Raw genomic sequence first — 23,613 nt, forward strand, 5'->3', positions numbered from 1 at the left:
GCTTTCAGATAGAGCAAAACAGAAACAGGCATTTTTGGCTCACACCTGTGGTGGATCATTCAGACCATCTCCTCCCCACTGAGGCAGCAACAGAGAGGCAAATCCCACCTCTGCAACTGAACAACCTACTCGCTAACCTGCAGCAGGAACATCGTAGATACCAGATCAGTATTTGCCTGTCAGTCCCTCATGCTTGCACTGATAACAGTGAACTAAACCTGAACATCACTTTACACGTTGTCACCGAGCTGTTGGCTTCAGCCCCATGCTACCTGGAGAAGAAAACCTTGCCACCTTCCAGAGCGGAGCAGCCCCGCTGAGGTGTCCGTGAGAGACCATCTAACCCAACAGCTTGCTGGTGGGAGAGGGGGAAGCCAGCTCCCCGCTACCTTGCCTCCATGTCCCAGGGTACTGCTATCCCTTCACAGTGCCGGCGTTGAACCTTCTCTGAGCTTGTTTGGCTTGCTAGCCCTCCACGAACAGCCTGCTTTTTTTTCTGGATTTGTGAGTCGAATCAGTTGAGAAGGTACCTGGTGAGTGACAAGAAGTGGCAGGGGTGGTGGCAGGGGAGAGGAGGTCTGCTCAGCCGTTGCAGGGGACTGCAATGGAGATGGGACTGGAGTTGTTTCCGGGTAGACCAGAAATGGCAGATATTTCTGGGCTCTTCACGATCAGCTGCTTCAGCTTCACCACTGCAGGAGGCAGCATTCATTGCACCGATGCATGGGGAAGGGGAAAAGTTCTCCAGGTGGTTCTTTTCTCTGATAGCTGAGTACAGTCATTGCGTCTTAGGTAACGATTGCGGCTAAATTAGTCATTAAGGATAATATGAGTTCTGCTGGCTATGGTTTAAGGTTACTTGTTTTACTTTTTCTTTTGAAACTGGCCCAGGCTGCCCAGAGAGGCGGTGGATGCCCCATCCCTGGAAACACTCAAGGCCAGGTTCGAGGGGGCTCTGGGCAACCTGATCCAGGTGAAGATGTCCCTGCTCACTGCAGGGGGTTGGGCTGGATGGCCTTTAGAGGTCCCTTCCAACCCAAACCATTCTGTGATTCTATGAAATCACTTCAGCAAGAGAGATCTGTGTTCCTCAGCCGAGCTGCAGTCTGGGTGTTTACAGTGTGCTGTGGTGTTTCATCTGGGGGGGTTTCGTTACTGGGCCCCGCCAAAGCAGTTTTATGAGGAGGCTGGGACAGCAGCGTCCTGACATCCTGCTAGTGGCTTGCTTGGACGAAGACAGTTGGCGTTGTCTGTGCCAAGCGTGGGCGAGGAAACAGCTGGGCTGACTGGAGCGAAGGTGGGAGTGCCGTAAAACGGGAGACCAAAGCAGGCTTGTAACAGGGAGGGGTACCTGGGTGGCTGAACCGCGAGTCTCGAGCTTGGTGAAACAGCAAAGGGAGAAGGAAGATCCTGTGAAAGGGTTTGGTGTCACAACAGGATGTCAAGGAGTCCATGGGGTTTTTCGTGTTTTGCTTTGGTGGTTTTTGTTTTATTTTTTCCACAGCAGCAAATGTGAAAGCAGTGCGAGCTGCTGGTTGGTTTGGCTGCACCCATACCTGCACACCAAGCCCTGCTGGGTGGGATGGGCTTCGGTAAGGTCCAGCCTGCAGAACAAAAGGCTGGAATTCTTGGAATGGAAGTTCGATGCAGTGTCTCGAAACAAATACAGCCTTGTCTCGAGTTATAACCACCAGCTTATTAATGAGTTAACTTCCACTGTTTGGGTCTCCGAAAATAATTGTTCCGATTGTTCCTGCTGCCCCAGATTGTGGCGGTGGAGCAGCGGGTGACTGTGATGGAAGCGCTCCCAGGGCTGAAGGGGGGTTGTTTGTCGCCCGGCTGTCAGTGACTGGCTTCAGTCGCTCGCGTTCCCCTCGCTTGGCTGGTCTTTGTTTTGTGCTGGCTTGCTGTGCGTTTCCATTTTAACTGGTTTATGAATATTATTGGCTGGATCCAAGAAAAATTGGCGGTCGGGGGCTTGGCCTAGCAGAGCTCTGGGGCCTGTGTCCAAAAGGACTGCTCTCCGCTCCCAGCACTTACTGGTGAGAGCATCTGCGGCTAAGTACCTGCGAATACTTTGATGGGCTTCTTGTCTGGTGCTGCTGGCACTGGAGGCAAAACTCGTTGCGTGACGGTGCTGAGAGCCTCGGCCCTGGCAGGTGAGCAGGGAAGACAGGGGCCAGCGTGGACCCGTGTGGGAAGGGTTGCTGCCCGGCCGCTGCGTTCTCCTGGGAAGGTCTCTGCAGTCTGCCTCCGAAGAGCGCAGTGGTTCAGAGACGAATCCCTGCCTTCCTCCTACGCAGTGACGCGCGCTGCTGCCAGCTGGGGAAGACGCTGGGTTCAGGCAGCAGTCGAGGCTCCCGGCTGCTGGGGTGTCCTCAGCTGGTGGCCTTTCCCGGGAAGGGCACGGCCTCTGCGTGTTCTGTTCGGTGATCAGCTGCGTGTAGGAAAGATGCTGAAGCAGACTGACGGTTTATCTCATGCTTCGGCAGCGGGTAGCATTGACGCTCTGAGTTGAGAGCGTCTCTTTCCTGCATGAAGCTGGGATCCCCTGGGGCTAGAGGACACAAGTTTTGCGTGGTCGATGTAACCGTGGCTTCTCCCAGGCGCTGCTCCAGCTGTGTCTGCCAAGGGCACGGGGAGTGCTGGGGGGCTCTGCATCCCTGCAATGCTACTCCAGCCCCAAAATCAGGGGGCAATTACCTTGGAGTCACCATTTTATTTAATAACCTTCGCTTGGGGAGGATGTACAGTTTTGTGGTGTGGTCTGACACGTCCGTAGCTCGTTAAATACAGCGCAGCATCATGAAATGGATTAAATCGATCCTCTCTCCCCGGCCCCACGTAGCCTGCGGGGGCTGGCTCTGCCAGCGGGACTGGCCATGGGTGCGGCGGCGGCCGAGGAGGGTGGGCTCCCCGCAGCAGCCCTGGGCTTATCGCTGCCAGGCCCCGGTGATCAGCCCACGTACCCCGGCCGTGGGCGTGCTCGGGGAGCGAAGGGCCACGCTTGGGACGCTTTGGGTGAGGCCAGCGAAGTATTTCGCATTAAGAGCACGGATGGATACTCTTGCAGAGCTGTGCTATTGTGATTTAGCTCATCTTTTGGCTGACGGTGCTCTGCTTGGTTTTGCAGGGTGAGCAGGGAGCGCCCCGCCATGAGCCCCCGGGCCCCGGAGAAGCAGGCCGCCCCGCAGTACTGCAGACACTTCCTGGCGGACAACGGCGTCTTCCACGGTGAGTTGGGGCTGCCCCGCGCTGCCGGCGCCCCGTGGCACCCCCGGCCCGGTACCCCCGGCCCGGTCGCTGCCGCGGCGGGGGCGCCAGGGGGCGCTCCGGGACCGCCGCCTCCCCCACCCCTGGCCCCGGTGCTGCGCGCGCTGCCTGCGTCCCGCGCCCCCTCCGCTCCCCTCAGGCGGGGAATGGGCCCGGCTCCCGCCCGGGGAGGGGGAGGCGGCTGGAGCTGCGCCGAGTTGAGCTGAGAGAGCCGCGATGTTTGGGAGGGAGGTGGGCTGATGGCACAAAGCTGGGAGGGATGGTGGATACACCGGCAGGCTGTGCTGCCATTCAGTGAGACCGGGACAGGCCGGAGAGCTGGGCTGAGAGGAACCTGATGGAGTTCAACAAGGGCAAGGGCAAGGTCCTGTACCTGGGGAGGAACAAACCCAGGCACCAGTACAGGCTGGGGCGGACCTGCTGGAGAGCAGCTCTGCGGAGAGGGACCTGGGTTTGCGGGGGGACGACAGGGTGACCATGAGCCAGCAGTGTGCCCTGGGTGCCCAGAAGGCCAATGGGATCCTGGGGTGCATCAAGAGGAGTGTGGCCAGCAGGTCGAGGGAGGTTCTCCTTCCCCTCTGCTCTGCCCTGGGGAGGCTCCATCTGGAGTCCTGTGTCCAGTTCTGGGCTCCCCAGTTCAAGAAAGATGAGGAGCTACTGGAGAGAGTCCAGCGCAGGGCTACGAGGATGGTGAGGGGGCTGGAGCATCTCTCCTACAAGGAAAGGCTGAGGGAGCTGGGCTTGTTCAGCCTGGAGAAGAGAAGGCTGAGAGGGGACCTTAGAAATGTCTCTAAATATCTGCAGGGTGGGTGTCAGGAGGATGGGGCCAGACTCTTTCCAGTGGTGCCCAGCGACAGGACAAGGGGCAACAGGCACAACCGGAAGCAGAGGAAGCTCCAGCTGAACATGAGGAAGAACTTCTTCCCTCTGAGGGTGACGGAGCCCTGGCCCAGGCTGCCCAGGGAGGCTGTGGAGTCTCCTTCTCTGGAGATATTCCAGCCCTGCCTGGACGCGGTCCTGTGCAGCCTGCTGTGGGTGACCCTGCTTCGGCATGGGGTTGGGCTGGGTGACCCACAGAGGTCCCTGCCAACCCTGACCAGTCTGTGATTCTGTGATTCTGTGTCTTCACCCAGGTCCTGCTTTGGCGAGTGTGAGCACTCTTGCAGTGTTTTGGTAAATGCCCGTTAATCACGCTTCTCTCCAGGCAACAGCCTGTTCCCTAGCAGGAGTGTGTAACTGGAGCAGCTACGTTTTGGATGCGTATTTGCAGTCTTACTATTCCAGTTACTTTCAGTCTGAGTATGTGGAGGGAACTGAAGTCCCCATTGGACAGTGACAGAGGTGGCAGTTCCCAACAGCAGGATATAAGGAGATGTATTCATATCCCCAGGAATGATCATGTTGCTCCTGAATCTTGAGAGAAGCTGGTTTCCTGTGGGACCGTGCTGGTCTAGATAAAAGGGTTGATGGAGCTTTTTAAGGGTTTGCATTTTGTCAGCGAGCCTTCTGATCCTGCAGGTCCTGGGATGGGTGGGGGTGAGCGGGCTGGGTGCTCACTCCCTTTCCTGATGGCAGCCTTGAGGTTAAGATTGGCCCTGAATCAGCAGACAACTAAATTGTGACTTCTGTCTGAGACCGTATTTTCTCCAGCACACGTAAGGAAATTGTACTTGTTTAAAACTTTTTTACGCCACTGGGAAATTAGGAAAGAAAATCTCATGTGAACTCTGCATGGGTGGGTACTGTCTGTTACCAGGGAAGGTGCTGTCATCCAGGCCCTTGTGATTTGCTGACATTTCAGTTGTGTTTTGATTGTATGTGTCCAATTCTAGTGTCTATTGATGGTAATTTACGCATGGTTTTCGTGATATTTTTTTTTTTGTCATTATTACTATCATAGTTTCATATTGTGACATGAAGAGCATGGCTCTTCAGGGAGCAAGCACGCAGAGCCGTTGATTACCTTATTTTTCTACATTTATGAATGCTAATGGTTAACCAGAAAGAAGCTTCCACATGTTTAGCAAATAGCTGGTTTTGTCTCTGCAGTTCTGAGAGTAGCTCTTCATACTTATTAGAGGCAGTTACTTATGCCAATTATCTCTTCTTCCTAAGTTCTCTCAGAAATATAAACCATTTGTTTAAATTGCATTTCCGTAATTGTAATTGTCTCTCTTAGTTTCTAATTTTAGCTTCTGGCCTCTCCACCTCTATCGAGACCCTCAGTGTCAATAGGGACTTTATGGCTATTGCTAGGATGCCATGTTAATTCAGTCCTGCTCATATTATCTAAACTGCACTCTTTTGTTCAGAGCAGTGGGCTAGTTCAGTTGTGTCAGGCTTGTCTGGATGGTCACATTACAGTGGCATGGTTATCATCTGTAATTGAACCTGTAATCTGGGAGAACTGTTGCACTTCAGGTGCAAGCCAGCTAGTTAAAAATATCCTGCTCCATGAGATCGTGTTCTTAAAGTGTAGGAACATCTTTCTCTGTAAAGACTTCAGGACTGGCAGCATCTACAGAGGCACATGATATCAACCTTGCCGCTCAACTGTGTGTGACTCTGGTGTTTCCTTCATACCCTGCTGGGACCTGTATTGCTTTAAGAACCTGAATGCGTGGCATTCCATTTGTGCACCTCCAGCTGAGGTGTTCAGTTCAAGTTTTGGGAGTAGTAAACATCTTGTTTTGTGTTTTTTAAAAGAAACAAAGAAAAAAACCCTACACCCCAAAACTAACCAACCCAAAAAAATGTCCCAAACCAACCAAAGGAAGAAAACACAACCAATTTAGAGCAATAACACCCAAACAAGACTGCAGCACTGCAGGTGTAACCTGTTGGAGTGCGTGGTACCTCTGTGTGACCATCAAAGAACCTCCCATGGAAGACAAGCAGGGAATGCTTCTGCTCCCGTGTGGAAGCCCATCAGCTGCAAGTGAGGAGGTGGTGGAGGACAAAGTGCATGAGATAAGGCAGCAGAAGGAGAGCATCTTGCTTGTGTGATGCATTGGTTGGAGGCAGAAGCTGTTCTGAGTGTAGTGGAGTAAGATGAAGGTGTTAGTGCTGCGAGGGCCAGCCCAGCAGTTCTGGTCAGCAGTGTTGGAACACGGGGAGAAAAAGACTACAGAAGTGACAGGAAAGAACATTGTATAAGAGGAGACGAAACGAGTCTGGTTTGTTTAGCTTGGAAAATCAGTGATTAAGAGGGGATGTGACTGCTGACTATAAATGTATTGTGAAGGGTAAGCTCAGGGAAGAAAATGCTTATTTGAACTGATGGAGGAAGTTGGCACAAGAGCAAATGGGAAATTGTCCACGGGTATATAAATAGGCGCAGGGAAAAACTAACGTACTTTGAGGTGGAGATTGTTAAGTTTTGGAAGAACCGTAAGAGCATCATATCTGTGCTCTAGCTATGAAGTTGTAATTAGCACCAAGCAGTATATTGACTAATGTGAATATAAGGCTGGAGAACCACTTTAATTGGTCCCAGTTCAATTCCTGTGTACAGTGAATACCAAATATAAACAGCAGTTTTTCCGTTCCATTCTGGAAAATGCTGCTGTACACAGATCAGGCTGCTCTCTACCACATTATCATGATGCTTTGAGACACTTGCGTGTTGTTAGGCAAGAGAAAACATTGATACACAACTGTACATCAAGCCCTTTCCACAGAGCTTTAACGGGTTGTCTTTGAGTAATGACCGAACACTCGTACATGTGATGCTGAGCTACTGTATGCATCCAAATTACCTAAGGATTTCTCATGATTTTATAGTTTTATTAGGAAAAGCTGCTAATAGCTGCATTTGCAGGATATTAAAATTCCTATCTGTTTATGTCTGAAATTTTTGGTTACAGAAGTGGAGGTTGCTACTGTGTATTGTACTGTAGGGACTCTTATCTGCCTAGAAGCAAAAATGTCAGTTTTCTTCAGTAACCGCGAGATACAGCACTGTGTGTGCACACAGAGAATAACAAACTGAAGACAGATCTGGGTTTAAGCTATTTTAGCAGTTTCTGTAGAATAGAGCAGAGAAGCAGTTACAATGTTCGGAATAGCCTTGAGGACTTACAAACCCGCTTTCTTTTCCTGTTGCAAACAGTGCCAAAATACAAAGTACATCATGCCTTTAGGCTTGGAAGAAGATATTTTTTTATTTTCTCGGGGTTTTCAAGCTGTAAAAGTGGATCATATTTTGTTTGTTTGCTGGCAATAACAATATAGGAATGGCTGAGTTGTCGGACCAAACATCCATCTACTTTGCCAGCAGATGCTGGGGCTAAAAGTATAAAGGGGAAAAAAACCCCGGTGTGTGTGTAATAACCTTTCCTGTGGCACAGGCTCCCAGTGCCTGCCGGTCAGCAACGCAAGTTCTTCCCCAGCTAGAAGCTGCATCTAGATAATTGTCTTTAACTTTACATCATCTGTATGTTTTTCTGAAGTTTTTTGGTGTTCATTCACGCTTTTGACTATCTGTGGGTGTTAACTCCAAAGTGTAAACCTTCTGCTTGAAGGGAAGCACTCACTGCCTGCAACCTTGCTGCATTCGGGCTGTGACGGGGGGGAGCAGGCTTGGTTGCTCGATTACTTCACCTTTGAAAGACCATTGACTGGGTGGACTGAACCGAGGGCCAGGCCTGTAAGGTAGACAGGTACTTAGGTCATGTCAGGCATTTTGGTAGCTTCAAATGTCTGCCTGCTAACACCTTGCTGAGGAAATGGATGGGGAACACTGGTGATAACACTTTCTTCTGCCTCTGGGAAAGGGGCAAGAATGGGAACTTCGTTCTAGATGTCAGTATTGAGGTCCTGAGCCACTGCAGTGCGGCTTTGATACAGTGCTGCCATGGACATCAATACTTCTTACTTCAAACGGCACTTTCAGATAGGCCTCTCCAACACTTGTCTCATGCTGGCACTAAGCAAACAGTATTTTTCAGTAATTATTTTGCCATCTGACAATGTGCGATGAGCTGTCTGTCCCAGCCACCAGTGAACTTGCAGGAGAAGTTTCTGACTGGTCATCTGAATTGCTGCGTGTGCTCCTAGTCTCTTGCTTCAGGAATATCCTGCTCATCCTTCAAAAGGTTCTTCCAAACCACCTACTGTCGTGGCTTCACCCCAGCTGGCAGCTCAGCACCAGACAGCCACTCGCTCGCTTCCCCCTGCTGGGATGGGGAGAGAACTGGAAGGGTAAAAGTGAGAAAACTCGTGGATTGAGGTAAAGGTAGTTCAATAGATAAAGCAAAAGCCACTCATGCAAGCAAAGCCAAACAAGGAATTCATTCACTGCTTCCCGCCAGCAGGCTCTGTTCAGCCATCGCCAGGAAAGCAGGGCTCCGTCACGCGTAATGGTGACTCGGGAAGACAAACAGCATCACTCCAAACATGTCCCCCTCCCTTCCTCCTCCTTCCCCCAGCTTTCTATGCTGAGCGTGATGTCATATGGTGTGGAATGTCACTTCGGTCAGCCGGGGTCAGCTGTCCCGGCCATGTCGCCCCTTCCAGCTTGCACTCGCGCGTGGGGTGCGGAGCAGAAGAGGCCTTGGCTCTGGGTAAACATTGCTCAGCAGTAACTCAGACATCGCTGTGTTGTCAACGCTGTTTTCAGCACAAATCCAAAACCTAGCCCCACAGTAGCTACTGTGAAGAAGACTACCTCCACCCCAGCCAAAACTAGCACACCTACCTACATACCTCCCAAGCTGAGGCAGAGGGAGACAGAAACTTAGTCCAAGGCAATTACTTATTTTGAGAGTTCATCTCGAAGATTTCCCAGCCCTAAGGGATGCGGTTGTGCATCGCCTGCGTTAAATGATCACCTACTGCGGTTACCCCACCAGTTGTGGACACTTCAGGAGAGATTGCTTGCGGCAGGTGGTGTTGCGCTGCTTTTCCGTTCATTTCTGAGGAGCTGAGCTTTTGTGCAAGTTCTTGCGGGATTTTTTTGCTTCAGTGATCTTGAACTTTTGTGCCCAATGAATGGGAACATAAAATGCATTGTGATTTTTTTTTTTTTTTTTTTTTTTTTTTTTTACACAGTAAAATGGTCTATTTTGGTTATTAGAGCACGAGAGTTTTGGGGGAACAATATTAAATCTTTGCCGTATCGCATGTATGCGTTAGGCTTGATGGTTGCTGATGGGCAATGCTTTATAATTAGCTCTGCTGAAGCCTCATGCAAGCCTTACGCTTGAGGCTACAGTGCTAAAGATGCCAGATGTAGACTGCAGAATTCAGGCTGATATCTTAATAGTCAGCTTCAATTTAGATTTTATAACGATGCTTGGGAAAGCAGGACAAGTTAATAGTGCAGTACTTTACATTTTGGTTTATGTTCTGATTTATGTAGTGAAATATCCACAGTTCATTCCTTGAGACAACCAGACGTAACTGAAAATGTATACACAAGAAATGCATTAAAGAATTTGTTTATTAAAGTTCACATAGATTTAAAAAGCGCCTGAAGAAGCTGCCTCTCGGTGCTTGGCTGGATGTGTAACTGCGATTAAGAACCCCGTGTCTGTCACTAGACGCATCCTTTGGTGAAAGAGGAGTTTTCTGTGTGGGATCTGTCTCAAACTGGTACATCAGGTAATTGAGTTCTGACACCGAGTGGTTTTCCCCTTCCATCTTTGCACATTCGTCAGCTTTCCAAAGAACTGTGTCTTCATTAATGACAAATGAGTAGAGTTGATGAAAGCTTTAATCTGATAAAAATGACAAATTTTTTTGTGCAGCTAATATAAAGTTTTATTCATTGCTAGCTGACTTTTCACGAGGCGGTTGTATTACAGTTTAGGTCTAAGATTAAATTTGGATGATGAATATGAAGATGTTGTTGTCGTCTTATACCTCTTACAATAAGCAGATAATGAAATAAGTTCTCTAATCAGCTTTTCTTGCTCTTTGGCAGAACTAGTCTTTGTACCAGTTTCTAGCTATTTTGACATTGGAAAAGGAAAAACCAATGAGCCAGAAAATTAATATTCTTCTGATGCTGTAATTTCAAAACCACTAAGTTAAATCATATTTTCATTTATTGTAAAACAAATATTTTGCAGTAGAACTTGCACTGTTGTGTCTCTGTCCAGTAATCTAAGCCTTGTGAGGTATGGTTTTTAGTGTTCAAAGCTTGGGCTTCCATTTGTGGCAGCTTTGGCAAAGGCTGATGCTTTTGGTAATAGATTTTCTTTAATTGTGGATGGGGACGTGGTGGGTTCGGGTGCTGCTGGGCTGCACCACAGCCGGTTCCCCAACGGATGCTTTCGGCCATGGCCGCCCTCCGGCACCCCGTCCAACCTAAAGCCGCGTGAGGTAGGATTTTTACCCTGGAACTACTGGTTCAGGTTTACGTGGCATGCGGGCATCAGCCATGCTTTCCAAGCGAGATTTTAGCCAGTTTTGTAGCCCAGCTGACTTGAGGTGCCCGGGGAGGAGAGGCCTGAGTGCAGCACTACCCACAGCTGGCTGTCCGTCCTGTTGGCCATCCGTCTCTGCGGGAATAGCTGCTGCTTGTCCCGTGGGCTCGCCACAGGCCCTTTTCGCTCTCAGGGATGCACCAAGGATGCTTCAGGGACAGGTTTAAGTACCTTTTCTTCCGGGGAACTAAAAATGTTGGTGTTGGTTTGGCCGCTGTAGCCCAAGACAAGCTGGTGCCATTTTGGCCCTCTCGCATTGCCTTCCCCACGAAACAGGCCATGTTTCCCTCATCTCAGCCAGAAGTTGTGAGCTGAACTACAGTGCATTTTAGGTTAAAACATATCTGTAAGTATGCGCATAGAAGAGAAGAATTACAGTTTGCAGATATTACAGGAAAACTTTAAATACCCTTTTTCTAATGAACTGACAAGGATAGTGCTTTGACACTGCCTGCTTTGTACCTGGAGGTACTTGCTCTCTTATCTCAGAATAATTCCTGTGGTTTAGTGACAGAATTTTTTTTGAACAGCAAATTTAGACTGGAAAGTATTCTAGCTTGGGGGAGATAGATTTTGTCTTAATGAACACCTTTTTAATAAATTCTAGTGCTTTGTAGCTGAGACTGTCAAAATCTGTCAGTGAGAGGGGGCTTGGAGGATGGTTCACATGTTGCTTGAAACCAGCTTAAGAAGTTGGAAAGACCAGACTTTTAGGCATGCAAGGCACTGGCAAAGTGCTCCCAAGGAAGGGCTTGTGGGCAGAAAACGTAAATAGGAAGAACAGGCATACAAATGAGTCTTACCTTTCCTGCCAAACCTTGTCTTGGGGTCGTGCGATACTTATGAAACCGTAGTGGCTGTTGAAAATACATACTGTTGTCTTGTGGTGATCATTGATCTTAATCTAATACAGGTAACAGAACAACAATTTTCTGTTGGGAAAGCGTGCTTGTCGCCATCAACTCTGAGACTTTGGTAGCGCTTTGCGTGCTGTGGCTCCGCAGAGCACTGCTGGCAGGAGCGTCGTGATCCCCCGAGAACAAGGGGGTGCATGTGAAAGCGAAGCGAGCTGGGAAGATCTGAGGGTTACTTGGCCACTGCTTAAGTAAGATGTAGGTGCAGTGTCAGGTGGTCTAAAGTGAACTAGTTGCCTTTTGGTTTTTCCCTTTGTAGATAGTCAAACTCCAGTGGTGTGTCTGCAAGGACACACCAGTCTTGGATTTGACTCTGACTGGCAGGACTGGGGATTGGATGCAGAACCTGACTTGTCAGTGAAGAGTTGTCATGGTGATTTTTTTTTTTTTTTTTTTTTTTTTTGGAAGCTGAATAAACCTACAAGTATTCTCATACCATTTGGCATATGTCTCCTGGATTGCACGGAAGTCTTCATCTGTTTGCTGTAATGTTCTTGTTAACCCATATAGCATGCTTTAATTTCTAAAGCCATATAACATTTAAGCAATTCTGTTTTTAAAATGAACTTCATTTTGAAGACAGAATAATAAGGATTGTATTCATGATTGAGCAAGGTTTCTTACAGAGCAGCTTTGGTGTTAAAGATGCTTGTGTATAGCTCCTCATAATTAATTAATAGAACGATAGGAGTGTGGTGTAATTTGCACTTAACACATGATCAAATGCAATCTGATATAATTAAACCATAGAGCAGTGACAGTTTTATTTTTGTTGTTAAATTGCAGCTAGAACACATCAATTCATTAGAATGTAAATGCAATGATAACTATCTAGAGGTTTCGCAGTGATGACTTCATCCATTAATCTTGTGAACTGAGGTGTGAACCAGTGGTGGGGTAATGACGGAGCTGTTGCCCTCGTTATAACTAAGAATGAGTGACACTTCATTCACATTGTAACTGAGAATGACTAACACTTCTCTCTGCAGAGCATGGCTCCTGCCATCCTCAGCTGAAAGTGCGATCAGAGGCATAAACTTTGAGTGCAGCCAAGAACAGTCCTACAGTGGCTATGGGGGGCTGTTTCATTTTAGGGGTTGCTAGCTGTGGTCAACACGCATCTTGCAGTGTGCTGCGATCTTTCGTGATGTGTAGTGACTGTGGGAAGTCTCACCTATTTGTGTTAGCAACAGCTAAGAGATAATAATTTCTGAGTAAGTAAAACGTGTCAGCTCCGCTTGTATCTCGTCTCCCATCTCACTCAGGTTCTACAGGCATGTAGAATCATGGTGGGGGTTTTTTTGGCTTGGGTCCTCCTCTCAGTCACACTGCCTATCACGTAACTTTTTCCTCACATGTGCTAGACAAATTTTGTCATCTTTTCTTGCTGTCACAATCTTTGAGAATACAGCTGGGGATTCCTTTGGTGCGCTGATGTAAATGTCGCTGTGTAAAAGCCAGCTGACTAGTGAAACAATTAGAAAATGCAATCAATCAAAGATGCGAAGCCTTCTATCTGGAGCCTACTTTATTCTTGCCAGCGCTGTGTCCCCTTGGGCCCCGTCACAAGTGCGTGCAATTTATGCAGGTCTGAATGTTTCTGCCCATTGTTCCACACTGACTATAAACCTGCGGATTTCAGTGGCACTGAGTTGGCTTAAACAAGGACGGTATTTAGCCAGTGGTGTGGTAATTTTTTACAGCTACTGGGAGAGTTACTGCTCAGCCATCTCGCAGGAGACGACTGGTTCTTACAAAATCGGATGCTCAGTGATGCACAGACTAAACTGTTTGCATGCTCTGTGCTCTAACTGGCCTGACTGCAGAACAGCTGCTCCCCCTCAAGTTAGGGACAGAGATGCGAGGAGGGGGCACAAAACCTGGGGAAAAGGAGTGCAGTCCACAGAGGGGGCTCTCCTTCCACCTCACAGAATTCTGTGGCTGCAGACGCTGGGAGTTGCTTTGGGCTGAGGGTGGTTTTTCTCTTCAGCATTCAGCCTGCGTCACTCTCCCATTCTTTAACTGAAGCATGGTAATCTGTTCCTGACCGGGCTCACAAGGTGCCAGCAGGATTTCCCTGCACTTGCTATAGAGCTCTTCTTCCCAGGCATTATGCACGCTTAATGCCCGGAGCGTCTTCATCGCTGTGCTGTGCATGTATGTCTCATACCAAAAGTAGTCGCTGCTCCTGCATTCCTGCAGCAGCAGCAGCACAGAGCAGATGCTTCCAGCTTCCCTTGCAGGCTGTGCTTCTCGGTTTTGAAGAAAGTTGCCCAGTGTTGTCTCTGGATTTGTGCTTTCCTGTCTCCATGTTATGGATCGTGAATATTTCATCGTTCCTCGTAAAGAGCAGTGCTGGCAATGTTCTCCTGTGCTTCTAAGGATTGCTTTCCCAATGTTTTAGCTCTGGAGACATGACGACTAAATTGAGGCTTCCCTGCAGTGAGAATTTCCGTTCTACTTGCCAATAATGCATGACTTACAAATTTAATGGCAGACCTTGAAGTATATAAAAATTTAAGTCCAGAAAAAGGTAAGGATGTTTGAGTTTGGAATTACTATAGGAAGAGCTCTTAACATTTCTGGAAGTGCCTGTAGAAAAATCAGGTAACTTTATCCTTACGATTGGCAAGTTACATACAATACTTATGTGGACATTATTAATGTGAAAAATGTTTATGTGTATTCCTGAATATTTAAGATGAAAACTTGGTATTTTTGTATTGACTTGAAAATAGATTTCTGCATGAAAACATGTGGACTGTATGTGAGATCCTGCTCCTATGCTATGGACAAACTGCACTTGTGTGGTATCTTAAATTATTACAAATGTATATGCCTTAATAAAAACCATTTTTGACCTTTTTATCAGTTTGTCATTTTGCCATGGCATAGCTTTCGATGGAAAAGAGTTTCTGGGTGGTTGTGGGTTTTTTTTTTAGTAACACTTATAAATAGTATAACACATATGCAAATAATGTGTGGAATTCTGGTCAAACAGCATTGGATGAGAAAGGTGTGTCTTTTGAAGAGTAGTAGGAGAATAATACGAAAAAGGAAGACATCTTGAACAACTTTCTTCAGTAACTTGTCACTTATAATGTCTGATTTTGTTCAATTTGAATCAATGATGGATGGGAAGTGGTTATTAGTTTAAGCCTCTAAGTGGATATAGAGCAAATCCTGCAGACAGAAGGAGAAATCATGGCAGATAAACTTTGTTTTTGTGTTTTGCTCATCATTAGTAGTGTTATATGCTATTAAACAAAAAACTTACAAAATACATTTAGCAAAGAGCTGGCTTTTCAAAATTGGGTAGTTCAGAAGACATTTTCTAGCAAGATTATTCTATCTATAGTTTAAAAATGAACAAACTAGCTTATCTGAAATAAAGCCACCAAAAGTCATGGTTTGTACTTTAAAATATCTTTTTGCCCACTGTGAAGCATGCTAAGAAATTTAAGGGCCATGTTGGGGTTGATATATACTGATTTTTTTTCTTTGCATTTAGCAGGGCTAATTTTATTTGATAAACATTTTCTAATTAGGGAAAGTTACTAGAAATAGACACAGCTGTTGTGTAAGAAATGGAGACTGTTTTAAGGAAAAGTCAGTTATTTGTGTATCTTCTCAGGGAAGGGTCTCCTGTGTTGGAGTTGGTATGCTACAGTTCCAAACACTGTATTTTTATTTTGGAGGTTTCGGTTATGGAAAACTCTACATTAAGCTTTGATGCATATGGTTAGGTAAAGGAGGCCAGGTGTTACTCCATCTGCTTTCTGAGATGCAGAAGGTAATGGATATATCCCCATTTAATAATTTACAAGAGCTAGCTTATTTGAAGGGGGTTTTAGGAACAGTCCTGGAAGAAAAGCATCAGGTTTAATTTTTGTAGCTCGTAAATGTGTGTGTATGTGTAGATAAACACATTTCATACTGAAGTACTCATTTGATGGTGAGATTCTGTCTGAGGTCATTTTGCGGTCCCTTTTCCTTAGCCAGATATAATAGCAACTGCCAAATTTCTGTAGATTTTTCTCGGTTGGTAGCACTACCATTTCTCTGTCTGGTGGAGGCGGTCACAGGATGCGGAAGCGACGAGTAGGACGCAGTGTACCTTTCACTCAGGTTTGGTGGCTTTGGTGTCGTTGGGCTGGTGGTGTGGGATGATGGCGGGCTCCCGGGGTGCACCCACATGCAGGAGGGTGACATGGCAGCGGTCTTTGGGTGTTGTGTCTTGTAGGTGTGAATGTATTCCCATGCTTGGGTGGTGGAAGAAGGCAGAGTGCCTGATCTCTGCCTTCTTTAGGTTGGTGATTACTTCAGCCTGCCAGCGCTGATGCTGATAGCAGCAGGATCGCACCCCTCGCGCAATTTATGCACGTAAGACTGCTGATATGATAGTGCCTGGGTAAAGGGGTAGCTGAACAAGCGGGTGCTGTGTGTGCCGCTGCCAGCCAGCCGTCTGACTTGGCTCCGCAATGAGTGCTCGGGGAAAGCAGCAGCTCCGTGCCCGCCGTCGGCTTGGCCGTAAGTTCCTACACAACTGCTAACCTCTGTGCCTGGGTAACGCGCCTGTGCCCAGAGAGGTGCTGGCAGTGGGACATCAATGGGCATGGCACAGGAACAATGATGCTGATGTCCCCTGGTTGTGGGTCTGGGTCTTCGTCTGACGGGTGGTGGTACTTTGTAGTTACCTTGTTGTTGCTGCTTCAGCAGAACCCTGGGGTTGCAGTCGATAGGGCTAAGCAGAGGTACATCGTGTTTCATTCATTCACAGGGACTATTGCAGCAGCCTCTTTTAAGGTCATTATTAGGCCTTCTTTGGGACTCTTGTATCTTCACATCTATCAGAGCACCTGTAAAACAAGTATTAAGTATACACTCTAGAATAGTAAGTGATACGTAAAGGAGTTAGCTCAGAACGGCATGCTCTTCTCAGTGGATATGGAAGGCATCAGCCGCCTCCTATGAGGAACTTGGTCATGTTTAATTCCAATAATAGCTTAAATCTATCACAGCATTATATGTGCTCACAATAAGTGAGTATATGCACAGGGCAGCTTTGAAAGGTTTAAAGCTTGGTGAAACCAGGGACTGGTGAAGGGAGCTTGCTGAAAATGTTCACAGCTCTTTCCAGCACTCAGCTTACCTGCGAGAGGAAATGTGTGTGCTTATTTTTCCTCTTTACCGTACATTTTGAAGTAGTCCCTTAAGAAGCTCATGTCTTAGAGGACAGCCTGTTAGTATGCAGGCAGCATTTTGTGCTGGTGTGTGTGCTTCTGGGATGACTGACCGTTAGGGGAAACTGTAAGCCGGCTTGTTTTACACAAGTGACAGGAAAGCCGGCTGTGGGTGAGGAAGTTTGTGCCTGTTCTTCGTCAGGTTGTTGGTATCCTCAGCAGTATAACAGGTAACTGGTTTGGAGGCATTTTCACATGTGAGCAGTAGAAACACTGATCCACATGAAACTCGGATGCACAAAACATCATGATTTTCGGTAATAAAATTACTTTGGTGTTTTAGACTGTCGATTCATTGTTTGTCCACAGGTGACTCACTGTTGGTGACTTGCACCGAGGTAATTTGAGAACAGAATAGGTAAACATGTTTCTTTAGCAAAATGGCTGTTTGAGGAGTGTAAATAAATTAGTTTGTGTCATTATTTGCATGAAGTCTGCATTTATTACTTTTTAAGGTTAATGAACTCCACCTTCAGTTCTGCTCTGCTTTTTTCCCCTCCTGCTCTCGAATCGAGACCCAGATGTGGGTTTATGTGGCAGCCTGAAGGGGAGGCAATGCTCCCTCCCACCCAGCCACTGTCACAGCCCAGCGCGACGAGCATGCTCCGGGTCCTGGGGCTGGATCCCTCTCCCACCCACTTCATTCTGCAGCCACAGCTGCTCTTGTGCCCTGTGATTTAGTTCCCTCGCCAGGCTGTGATGCTGTACAGGTGCCAAGATTGCTGTGACATAGTGCTGTTTGATAAATTTGGAGACATCACAATTCACTGTTTGTGCCGAAGCTGGGACGGTTTATCTTCTGCACGTCTCCTGCGTGAGGACAGGAGCAAGCTTTAATGAAGGGCATTCTGGTGGGGTTTTTGTATTGTTGTTTGGTTGGAGAAGTTAAGGGAGGAGTGAGATATAAAGGAATAGCGTATTTGGCAGGAGGAGGGGGGGTGAGGGGATCTGACCCAGCTCAGCCTGTTGCTGTGAGAGTTGTATTTCGTTGAAGTCCTGGGTAGTACATAAAGGATCAAGGAACAGGGATGACACCTAACGCAGTACAGCAAAGGCAGGCTTAGAACAAGACATGCTTGGTTCTGAGGCGTATGATCCTACTTCATGTACTTACTGATTTTTAGAGGGCAGACATAGGATTCTGGAAGAGAAAGAGCTTGTGGCTTACTGTTTTCCACTGTGACCTCTGCATCTAGAGGTGTAGCTCCTGGGCTGCCTTTCGGGCTGTTCTTTTTCGGTTGCTGTGAGGCCTCGGAGGAGAATCTCCTGCCTTAGCACTGCTGAGGAGCATGCACGGGGACTCAGCTGAGCTCCTCGGAGTGAGTTATTGCCACCCTTTCTGGTACCTGAGCAAAAGCTTGCCTAGCAAATGGGAGACCGTGGGGTTTCCTTTGGAGACACGGCCACAGACCCACAGAACGATGTCTCGTGTTCCTTGTGAAGGGTTATAGCAGCATGAGTATGCTGCCCAAGAAGCCACATTCCTCTCTGCCCATTGCTTGTCCTGAAACCTGCTGCTGAGGCTGTCCCAGCAGCACCTACAGACCTGTCCACCCATCCTCCTTGTTGGCAGGTGTAGTGGAAACTATCCTCCTCCCTTCCTGTCCGCTGCTTCTCCCACTTGCTCTGTAGCATCGTAATCAATTGCTATGCCCTCCCCACTGAGGGATCCTCACGCCATAATGAGGATTACGATGTGCACACTTGTTAACTGTGTTTGTTTAATAAAATCTATGTTCTTTGTTCACTCTGTTGATGTGACAATGTGTTTTGGCAGTTGGCCATGTCTGTGGTTAAATGATTGTGCTTTTCAGCATTGATAAAGAACTAATTCCGGAGTCTTAATGGGAAACTTACAGTCCTCGGTCATGCTGGGTTGCAGTGGCACCAGAGCTCTCAAAATGAGCAGCTTTGATGCAGTCTGGTTTTGAAGGAAGAGGAGAAGATCTCAGAGGTATTTACTGTGTTTCAGGAACAGTAGCAATAACATTCCTCTGTAAGCTGTCTCACAGTCGGTCTCTTGGCTCTGTGTTGGCAGGCAGTGGCCTGTCGAAGGTGCTTCCTTACGGATGAGGCTTAGAGCTGGGGTCCCGAAGCCTTGTGACTGCTCAGGATGCTTCAGCAGTGTCAGTGTCCAGCAGGACTGCAGAGAAGCTGCACCCCCTGAACGATCTGTTCATCAGCTGCTTTCCAAAGTGCTGCTGGAATGAGACCTGGGCGATAAATAGAAGTCTGCTGAGCTAGCAGCAGGAAGGTATCCTTGAGCAGAGATGGAAAACATGCATTATTCATTGTATCTGGGGGCTGCTCTCTCAGATTTCAGTTGCTGTACTGAAGTGTAGATCTCAAAAAGGGGATCATAGGCCCTGTAAACAAGGCACCGTCCTAGCAAGTCATTTTCTGCATTGCATAGGACTCTGTAAAAGATAGTCTCACTGTAGGAATAAGATTTATGAAGAAGGACGATTAAAACTCTTTCAGGATCTCTAAATGTGAAAGGAGGTGGGAGGGCTTAGTCTGGGAAAGGACTCTGGGTGCTCCCATGACAAGAATAACTATTTATTGTCAAGAGTCAGCTGTGGAGAAGGCATAGTGCAAAAACTTTTCACTTGTAATGTGAAAATAATATTAGTGAAATTGATCATTCTGGAAGCATTACGCTAGCAATCTCAATATGTTAGGCTGAAACAGCAGATATTATGAAGTATGTGTTATTCATAAACATAACTTCTGGGAGTTACTGCTCCCAAGTTTTTGTTTGGTTTTTTAAAAGAATAGAAGACCACACCAGAGAGTTCCCAGGCCTACAAAGAGTTATAACTGTGCTGATAGGCTTTGGTTTTCTGTGTTGTGGGTTTTTTTTTCCTTCTGGGTAGTATATGTTTTTGTTCTTAAGCTTCGCTCCTTTTTTTGTCTGCATGTTATGTAGTGAATTTACAAGCATGAGTTGTTTTTCAGATTTAATGATTTTCACTGATTGTAGGCCATTCACAGTTGTTTTGAGCAGTCAGTTTGTGTCTTGCTGGTTACTTGTTTTGATTCTTTCCCTTCTCGAGGGCTGAAATACCAGCGCTGTTTTCAGCTGGGCCGTGCAAGGACTGGCAGCACTGGCGTCTCTGCTGGTTGTGTGCGACTTCCTTGAGGATTTCTTGAAATTTGCAGAAGTTTGAGTTTGTCCATCTCATGTCTGTGGACTTCACAGACATTATGATTAAATCCACTGTAAGAAGCTTAATGTAAAATTCTGTGAGGGGTTACAAGAGTTGCTGCAAAGCAAATTAAAATCTGGGATAAAATATGAGATATGGCTATTAAAAATGTCCGATTCCCCCAGACCTGCCTGTGTGGTCTCTGCTCTCCTGGGCTTTTTGGCTCTTGTGTAACAAAACAGCAATCGCCAATTTGGTGACACTGGCAATAAACTGCGCGGTGTGCTGGATATTAGTGCTGTCCTATGGGATTTAGATAATTGTGCTTTCTGGGAGATAGAGGTAGGGAGTAAATGGCGTTTAATGGCATTAGCGTTAAAGCAAACTTACATCACACTCATGATGAATAAATGCTCTGAAACTGGGTGAAGAGTAGAGTTCAGACAAAGGAGAGTGGTGAGGTTTTTTTGTGTGATTACATCCAGAGTATCTTTACCACTGGGATCGTGACAGTTTAACTGCATACTGTTCTCTAATTCAGGGGTTTGTGTGCTTTTTCTTTGCACGTTTCTTCAGTGCCTGCTGCTGGGAATGTGCATCTATGTCAGTAAAAAATGTACTCCAAGCTGGATCAAGGTAGATGATTCCAGTGATGGGAATCCGTTGTCAATGACCAGCCGTCCACTTCTTGTCTAACAGCCTCACTTAGAGTTTGGTTTCTGAAAGTTTGGGGTTTTAAAATCTGAAAACTTGAGAGAATTACTGTGCTGGCGTTTGCAGGGGGGGGTTATATAAAGTAAGATAAATCAATGCTTTCCATGGCAGAAGAGCGGTTACGCTAAGGTGAAGAATAGATTCTGTTCTGGTTCTCAGGACACTGCAGTACCGTGAGCCACGGGATGCAGAAGTCCTGGCGATTGCGGGGGTGGGAGCAGCACATGGTGGTGGTGGTAGCGGGGGTCATTTGGCTCTTCCCCCTCTGAAGAGAGAACAAGCAATATACTCCCGAAGTTTAAAACTGAAAACGCTGGATGTAGGGGAGAAGAGCTGATGTTGCAGTTCAAAAAGCAACTTCTGGGTTTTATGGGTCTCTCATCTCCTCAAGCTTAATGTTGGCTTAGTGCAGCTTGCTGCATATAATTTAGAAACACAGTTTATATCCGCTTTCATAATTATACTTCTCATTGTTTGGTAATGCTCTTTGTACCTTATTTAATCTTTTTGTGTTGTCAGATGGCTGTAACATTAAGTCCATAAAAGCGAGACATGAGACCAAACCTTTTTTCTTTTGGTTGCACTTTGAAATATTAATTGTTTAACATATAGCAGTACAACGGGGAAAAATAAGATGGAACTCTTTTTGTGGACAGCATAAAAAAAAAGTTTTGATCTTTGATTTAAAAAAATAATCTGACTCACAACTTCAGTGGTGCAGTCTTAACACTCAGGTTGTATGACACTGTTACTAATGCTATGAAATATATTGATATTCTACTGTGTGTGTTTGTGAAGGGCCAACTGTATTCACTTCCTGAGGGCTTGCTGTGAACACTAGAGCTGTTTGCACGTAGCAGTTGCACACACTGCCCTTTGCAAAACAAATTGGTTTTACTGGCTGTCCCAAAACTGAATTAATAACTCACTATTTAAAGACCTCTGTACATTGTCTCATGGTTTTCTGGTGCTGTCTCATGAAAGTTGAAGGAAATGTGGGTGAGATTCTGCTCAGGGTGAGCCGAGTGCTGCTGTGGTCCCATGAGTAAACTTGGGACACGCATGGAAGTTAGTTGATACATTGCGTGTGACTTACTGCACCGCAGAGTTTAATGTGTGGGGCCTTGAGCTTTTTTTGTTGGGTGTTTTTTTGTTTTGGTTTGGGGTTTTTTGTTCAAATAGCTAACATCATCTCTTTGCAAGTAATGGTTCTTTGAAGGCAATGGTGGGAAAAAGAATGTTTTTAAAAAGTGGAATCCCATTGAAACTGGCTAAAAAAGTGAAATAAACCCCTGTTCACCCAAAACCTGCATTCCATCGAAATTTTGCTGTAGGCTTTTGGCAATAGAGAGTTTTGCCACGAATGATTAGGTAATAGTATTTTCTCGAATAACTAAACCCCAAAATGTAGCAGCAAAAAGATCTCAGACCTGCTGTTGCTTATTTTCAGGGTTACAGGACCGAGATGAGGGGCTGGGGAAGCTCTTCGGGGCTGAGGGCACAGCAAGACCAAGTGTTCAGGAGTTGGAGTAACTCGGAAAATCGTGGTGCGGTGTCACTGTCGTGTGCGGGCAGTGGGGCAGCGGGTGCCCTCCCAGCACCCCAGCTGGCGTCCGTCGGGTGCTGGTGCTGCTCCTGCACAGCGCCTGCCCGTTGGCTCCGGTCGTGAAGGGACCAGCGTACATATTTAATCTTGAATGAACGTGTCTTGTGGGGAGGGGATGTTTGTTTCACTGCTGTGGTGTGCCCTGTGTATCAAAGCGCGTTTCTGGTTTACTGAAAGTGCTGCCAGGGATGATGTTTTAATTCCCTAAATACTTTCTTTCTGCTATCAATTAAAGGGCCCGGCATGCCTTAAAGACTTTGTAGTAAAGCACAGCAGCAGGCAGATGTGCAGGTCATGCCTATCACTGTTGAGAATTAAACCAAATTAATTGAAAACTATTGAAAAGCAGGACTTGTAGGGGGAACGGCTGTTAAACCCGTGAACAGAGCTGTGGTTTCTTGCGAAAGATTCTCCTACGGTGCAATGCTAAGCTATTCCCTGGTTATTAAAGACCTGATTGCACATGGGGATAGATTAGAGCAGAGTTGGACGGAAGGTAGCGTTGGCTGATTTGGGGCGGATTAGAGTGCTTTTTGAACGTAAGGCCGCGTATGGCTAGTGGTCAGAGTTCCAGCTTAGTGTTCCCAGGCAGCAGCTTGATTTATTCAGCAGTGAGGAACAGTGTTCTCAGGTGGAATAAATAGCATCTGCCTAACGTGCAAGATTTCAGGTAACATCTGGACTTAGCGGGGGCTCAGATGGCTTTCCTCCTGGCTTCAGAGGGCTACCATGTGCTGGGGAGTGTGGCCACTTCAGAAAAAGTCCAGCTGGCACAGATGGGTTTGTATCTGGTTTACCGTTCGATAGAGAAGCAGCTCCTTCTGAAGAGACATGTGTTGCTTCCAAGAATGATTATCACCGCTTGAACTAAAAATTGAAAAATGCTCTTTGAAATGAGATCTGTTTTGCTTTAAGTGGTGATGGGGGGAGGAAAAAACAGACTGGTATTTCAATATTATTAAACGCCATTAAACTACAGGATGTCTGTTAGGAGGATTTTAGACTGTTAAGAGTAAGTTTGCGTAACTCTGGAAACAGAAGGGACTGTAGTTTTCAGATTTTTTCCATTTAAAAGTAAAGCTTTAAAATACAATGTGTAAGCATAAAGTTTTATTTGAATTTCTAGATTAATTAACTTTCTTTGCTCTTGTAACACACAAACTACGTTGTATTCTAGTTTAACTTCGTTTTCAGACTTTGGGGAAAAAAATGCACAGCTAGTCCTTGTGTTATAAAAATACCATATAATGGAAACCATGTCTTGCTTAGATTTTAATGTATGGC

The 23,613-nt window shown here is 46.6% G+C and overlaps 1 protein-coding gene across 4 annotated transcripts in view; it reads left to right on the forward strand.

Moving 5' to 3' along the window:
* Positions 1-23,613, forward strand: part of PLCH1 (phospholipase C eta 1) — an 82,500-nt gene that overhangs the window by 10,927 nt on the left and 47,960 nt on the right. For 3 of the 4 annotated variants that reach the window (XM_075418433.1, XM_075418434.1, XM_075418436.1), the window contains exon 2: positions 3,134-3,234. In XM_075418433.1, coding sequence (XP_075274548.1) covers positions 3,156-3,234 — 79 coding nt within the window. In that variant the 5' untranslated portion in view covers positions 3,134-3,155. Of the gene's footprint in view, positions 1-3,133; positions 3,235-14,082; positions 14,151-23,613 lie in introns of those variants that run through there. The other variant, XM_075418435.1, reaches the window with a different exon arrangement.

Source organism: Opisthocomus hoazin, chromosome 4 (assembly GCF_030867145.1).
Source record: "Opisthocomus hoazin isolate bOpiHoa1 chromosome 4, bOpiHoa1.hap1, whole genome shotgun sequence".
Lineage (NCBI taxonomy): Eukaryota > Metazoa > Chordata > Aves > Opisthocomiformes > Opisthocomidae > Opisthocomus > Opisthocomus hoazin.